Consider the following 6,449-nt stretch of genomic DNA (forward strand, 5'->3'; position numbering starts at 1 on the left):
ATATATTTCATTAAATATAATAGTATTTTTTATTGAATATATATAAATGTAATATTGTCTTTCCTCTTATATCATAAATGTATGTATATATATATATATAAATGTATGTCTTCTTTTATACAGTACCAGTCAAAAGTTTGGACACACCTTCTCATTCAATGGTTTTTCTTTATTTTTATTATTTTTTTCTACATTGTAGATTAATATTGAAGACATCCAAACTATGAAGGAACACATATGGAATTATGTGGTAAACAAACAAATGCTCAACAAACCAGAATATGTTTTATATTTTAGATTCTTCAAAGTAGTTGAATGAGAAGGTGTGTCCAAACTTTTGACTGCTACTGTAAGTCATATTTTTGCTTAAATATATTAATTTTATTATTAAAATACTGATTAGTAGTCTATGGCTTTTCAAAATAAAACGCCTAAAATCTCCACACATTAAATAAAAATGCACTCTGCCATTAATGGGTTCAATAACAAATTCACACTTTATTACATCTATTAAAAAGGCAAATAAATAGTGTGCAAAATATCTAGAAATATTACAACACCTTGGGTAAAGAAAAAAATAAATGCATATACTGTCAAACAACAGAGTAAAGGAGATGATGCACATGGCAAACGAATGCGTTTTTGGTTGCACATTGTGTTGCTCTAGATTTAGTCCAGGTTTATTAAACATATGATGGCTTCATTTCAGTTGCAATCAAAAGCAAGCACCATATATAGTACATGTTGTAGTTGAGTAGATGTCACTGTATTGTTGTTTTATTGTTCTCTCCCCTTCATCATCATCATCATCATCATCATCATCATCATCATCATCATCATCAGTCAGTGTGGAAGAGGCAGACGTGAAGGACGGAGTCTGGTTCGTCATCAACTGTCTCCATTGAAGATTTTTGGATCTAACACCTTTAGGATGCGGTCGCTCTTTGTGAGATCTGCAGGGAGTTCGTTATTCTGCGAAAAAAACACACGTGAGAAATAGTTAACAAGATGGAAGTTATCTGCTCATCTTTTTAAATCTCAGTGCCGTACCTTGTTGGGTATCGTCGGGTCTGCGTTGGCCCCGAGCAGCAGCAGGACAGTTTTTAGATTCCCACCCATAACAGCAGCGTGAAGGGCAGTAGAGCCATTCTGTAGATGACAAATAAAGATTATTCAAATGCGAATGGAGAGGTGTGGTATTCTCCAGTTATTAACAAATATAACCCTGCTCTTTATCCAGAGCTGCAGGGTTGGTATTAAAGAAATAGTTTGACATTTTGGGAAATATGCTAAGCAGACTCATGGGCAGATTATTACACAATTGTGTCACTTTGTTATTGTTTTGTTGTTTTAGTATTAATTTTTTGTCTGTGGTTGTTTGGCCCCTTTTCATACTCATAGTGTGTCTCTTTGTTGCCTCGTTGTGTGTCTTTGCAGCTGGTTTCTATCTCATCGTTGGTGTTTTGGTCTCTTTGTAGTTGTTTTTAAAGTTTCTCTGTGGTAATTTTGAAAAAAACGAGAAGTTGAGAGCCAGCCAGAACCACCACCAACCAGGCTAACTGTTTCCCCCCGTTTCCAGTCTTTATGCTAAGCTACGCTAACTGGCTGCTGGCTGGAATTGAAAGACGGGAGATAAATATTCTGATCTAACTCTGTACAACCAAACTGAAATGTGAAAGCAACACATTGAGGTTTTACCATACGGACATTAGAGTGGTATCGATCTTCTCATCAAACTCTCGACAGGAAAGAGAGGAAGCCTAATTCCCAAAAATCATCTACCTTGAGAAGGCCAACTGAAGGAGAAAACTTGAGAAGCTCCTCTACGACGCTGTTGTGTCCCTTAAAAGCAGCTTTGAATAACGCTGTTGATCCATCCTTAAAAAAAACAACAGAGAAAGCTTATCTCACAAAAAACACTCAATGTCCTCTTACTCATTTACTCTAAGGCTTTTAAATAAATGACATGGTCCTCATCGGCAGATAAAACCGGAAAAGACTAAACACTGATCAATAATCCATTTGTATACACTTTTATGTGCTTTGTTAGTTCTAAAAGAACTACATACTTGTCTGTCAGCATCCCGATCTGCACCACGCAACAGTAGCACCCTCACCACCTCATTGTGACCCATCTGAGCTGCCATCCACAGGGCGGCGGTCCCGTCCTGGAGGACACATAGATGCAGAGACAAATTACATAAAGGGGAAGAGGTGGAAGGAAAGAGGGATATTAGAGTGGATGCAGGAATGAGAGGGGATGAGAAAGAGGAGATGTGGGCACTTTAATCTCTAAAAATGCTGAATATGTGAGGGCATTACCTCCCTCGACTGGTTAACCTTTGCACCAGATGACAACAGCTGACGAATCACAGTCACATGACCCTCCTGAGCAGCGAGAAACAGAGGAGTGGCACCATCCTGAAACACAAAAGACTCATCTGACACACTTTTCTGCTGTACTTGAGATTGCTAAAAGCTGTCAGTAAAAATAATCAAAGTGTATTCATAACTTGTTTCTACTATTTTATAAATATATGTATGAGCAGTCAGGTTGTTTTCACCAGCCTGAGGACAGACACTAATCCTACCAAATGTCAGTCGTGTCTGACTCAGCAGTCTGCAGAAACCTGAGCGGCTGGATTCCAGCTGCTGGGGACATTGTGTTGCAACTAACCATCATGTTGGTGACAGACGGAGGTACTGACAGTGAGAGGAGACAGGTCTAAAAGGAGAGGCTGAAGATTTGGCTCACATTCAGCTGGTCGTGAACATTGGCTCCATTCTTCAACAGCGTCTCCACCACCGTTGAGTGTCCGTACTGAGAGGCCACGGTGAGAGCTGTGCCACCGTCCTGCCAGAAAAAAGAAAAACAAGAAAAACAAGCTAGCAGTGAGAATAACAGTTAAAGGTCACCAGTGTGTGTTGAATGCTGAAGAGAGAACGTGTCTAAAGTGTCCAGAGGTGTGAAAAAGCTCTGATGATCCATGGATGGATTACTAAATGGGTCTACCGGGCACAGGACCAGGGGCCCAAAGTGTCAGCTTAGACACAAAATGACCACAAAATGACACAAAACAACTAAAAAGATACGGAAAACAAATACAAAAATGGGCAAAACAACCACAGACAAAAAAAACTAGCCTACAAAAAGACCAAAACAATTATAAAGTGACATGAAACAACTAATAAAAGAAACAAAACAACAACAAAAAGATGCAAAACACCATAATAAGGGGTAAAATGACCACAGACAAAAACTAGCCTCCAAAAAAGACCAAAGAAATGTTCACAAAGAGACCTCAAAGAGACGCACTATGAAAAGGGTCTTTGAAAAGCGGCAAAAACGACTGCAAAGAGACACAAGTGACCCCAAATAGATAAAAAAAAACAACTACAAAAAGGGGATAAACAGCCACAGACAAAAAATAACTAACCTACTGAAAGTTCAAAACAATTACAAATTGACAAAAACAACCACAAAGAGAAACAAAATAACCAGAAAAAATACACAAAGCAACTACAAAGAGACATAAAAAGACCACAAAGAGACATTTACAACTACAACGAGATGCAAAGCAGCTGCAAAGAGACAAATAAACAAAAAAGAGACTAAAAATGACCATGAAAAGGGGCAAAATGAATACAAAGAGACAATAAAGGACCACAAACATAAAAAAACAACCATAAAGAGACACAAAATGACTACAAACTAGAAAAAAAAACTACAGAGTGGCACAAAAAGACCACAAACATACTCAAAACAACTACAAAGACACAAACAGGCAAAAAAGAGACTCAAAACAACAATTAAAAAGGGGCAAAACGAATACAAAGAGACAAAACAAGGACCACAAACATACTCAAAACAACTACAAAGACACACAAAATGACTACAAACTGAAAAAAACAACTACAAAGAGATACAAAAAGACCACAAACATACTCAAAACAACTACAAAGAGACAAACAGACAAAAAAGTGACTCAAAACAACAATTAAAAGGGGCAAAACGAATACAAAGAGACAAAAAAAGGACCACAAACATACTCAAAACAAATACAAAGAGACACAAAAAGACTACAAAAGGGGTAAAACAAACAGAAAAAAAAATAACTACCCTACAAAGAGACAATATGACCCCTAAGAGAGTATAAACTACTATAAAGTCTTAGTGTTTTGCTCATATGAAGTGTTGGGACCGTCTGCATGTCATGCTTATCGTCTCATAATCGACCCATGCTTATCTCGACAGGAAGCACCTCTGAATCCTGTCTGAGATGACCTCATGGCTGAAGCCTCCATCACACCCAGCATTATAAAGAGCGTCATACAGATTCACTGTCGCTGCTGCATACCTTTGTCTGGAATTCAGTGGAGGCACCGAATTCAAAGAGGAGCTTCACCACGTCATTGTGTCCCTGCTGGGAGGCGAAGAACAGGGCGGTGGAACCCGTCTGCAAAGGACAATGGAAAGAGATAGGGCTATTTTTAGTTCACTTTGTTTGTAGGTTTTTGAATAGAAACATATTCAATTAAAGGCCTTGCTTATTATATTAGCAGTCTGTAAGTTTACTTTGATCTTGCTGCCCATCTTTGCCCAAATATTCTGCCAATTTTTTTTTGTAGAAGCTTTATTTAAAGGCATAATTGGACGTTTTGGGGATTACAAAAGAGAGTTAAATGAGAAGATAGATACAAGTCCCATCTCTGTACGCTAACATCTGTTGCTACATCCAGTAAACAGTTAGCTTAGCACAAAGACAGGAAACTTGTTTAAAAAAATGTCAATTTGCTGTTCTACGTGAATGATGTACGGGTCTATTTCTTGGCCGGGACCAGTGACTTCCTGGAGTCCATGCTGATTAACCTCTCTACAGATTCAGAATGACTTTCAGTTTTGTAATAATATATTGTTTAAATGGGCTATAGCCAGTTGTTTTGCCACCATACCTCTCTTTGGTAGTTGATGTCGGCTCCATGCATGATTAGCTCTTTGACACACTCATAATGGCCGCTGTACGACGCCACAATCAGCCCAGTCGTTCCATACTGCAAAGAAACATGGCAACAATAAATCAGCAGAACAACAAATCTATTTCATGAGACAGGTGACTAGAAGAGAGAAGGTGTAGATGAAAAGTTGCAAACTGTCTAACTTGCAGAAATACATTTATGTGTGACGTTTCAGTGATAGACTTACATCAGGTACTGAAACATTCCAGCGTATTTCTTTGCAAGTTAGACAAAGTCAGGTGTAAGGTTTCAACAATAAACTAACAACCTTTTTTGTGTTTTATTGCCGATGACTTGAACACAGAAAAATGACAGAAAAGTGCTTTAAATTAAACAAATCATGCTAATTATCAGGTTCAAGCCAGTATTTTAGGGTTTCTACTTTTACTTGAACATGATTTCATGCTTTAATGTTAAAATCATTTTTTATAACTTCCAGAAACCTCTGGTGAAGGTAAATGTGTTCACATGAAACCTTCATACTCGGAATGTAAAGGACAAACCAGGACAGGACTGATCAAGGCTACATTTCAGTGTCTGCAGACTCTGTTCTGATTTAGTATATCTACTGGTCTGTGGACATAAATCCGTTACACAGTATATCTTCAAACATACACAAATATAAATCACACAGTATAACTAAAACCTAAATTTGTCATTACAAGAGTGAAGCCAATGAAGTCTATGAGAAAATGACTCTACTTCTCTCTTGATTTATTCCCTCAGTAAACATTGTAAACATGAGTTTATGGTCTCAATCTCTAGTTTCAAGTCTTCTTCAATACAGCATGATGTTCATTTAGTAAATGATGCTCCATTTAGAGTCAAACAGACCATAAAGCAGGGGATGCTTTAGGGCGGGGCTACTGTGATTGACAGGTCTCTTTCACAGTGTTTTTAAGTTCATGAACATTAATTGTAACACGTCTTATGTACTTAGCTCCTCCTTCTCGTGTCACTTCTGCCACAATTTACATAGCTATACATTTTTGTATCTAAATATGCTCAAGCATTCACATAAATAAAAAACATTTAGTAATTCAAACAAAGCATAACTTCAATGACCAGTGAAGTTTAATATCAGCACTTCAATCATGACTCATCATCAGGAAGAGTCGTGATTAGCCAATGTTGGATAGCTAAAGATCTCTTGGATGCAGTGGCACAAAATTGATTTTTGAAATGAAAAACGACGAGGAAGACAACCCTGCACCGGTAAAAGCTCCAAAGTGTGTAGTAAGAAAATATGGACCTGCATACATTACATTTGGATGCATAATGCATGATGGGAGATGGGTCAGCAGAATATTTACTTTGGTCATTACAGCTGAGCTGATTTTTAGAGGAATTACACAGTACATTTTTTTTGCCTTTTCTGCCATCTCATGTTTTTTTTCTTATTTATTTGGTACATTAGTCTGCAAGAGACTTAT

General features: G+C 37.6%; 1 protein-coding gene across 1 annotated transcript in view; it reads right to left on the reverse strand.

The window, feature by feature from the left end:
* Positions 1–888: 888 nt before the first annotated feature.
* The window catches only part of ankrd29 (ankyrin repeat domain 29), a 6,700-nt gene continuing 1,139 nt past the window's right edge, over positions 889–6,449 (reverse strand). Inside the window, exons 3-10 of the mRNA XM_054602069.1 lie at positions 4,954–5,052; positions 4,359–4,457; positions 2,756–2,854; positions 2,323–2,421; positions 2,070–2,168; positions 1,783–1,878; positions 1,051–1,149; positions 889–972 (exon numbers count right to left, since the gene is read on the reverse strand). Coding sequence (XP_054458044.1) covers positions 889–972; positions 1,051–1,149; positions 1,783–1,878; positions 2,070–2,168; positions 2,323–2,421; positions 2,756–2,854; positions 4,359–4,457; positions 4,954–5,052 — 774 coding nt within the window. The remainder of the gene's footprint in view (positions 973–1,050; positions 1,150–1,782; positions 1,879–2,069; positions 2,169–2,322; positions 2,422–2,755; positions 2,855–4,358; positions 4,458–4,953; positions 5,053–6,449) is intronic.

The sequence above is a fragment of the Anoplopoma fimbria genome, chromosome 8, assembly GCF_027596085.1.
Source record: "Anoplopoma fimbria isolate UVic2021 breed Golden Eagle Sablefish chromosome 8, Afim_UVic_2022, whole genome shotgun sequence".
In the NCBI taxonomy this organism is placed as follows: Eukaryota; Metazoa; Chordata; class Actinopteri; order Perciformes; family Anoplopomatidae; genus Anoplopoma; species Anoplopoma fimbria.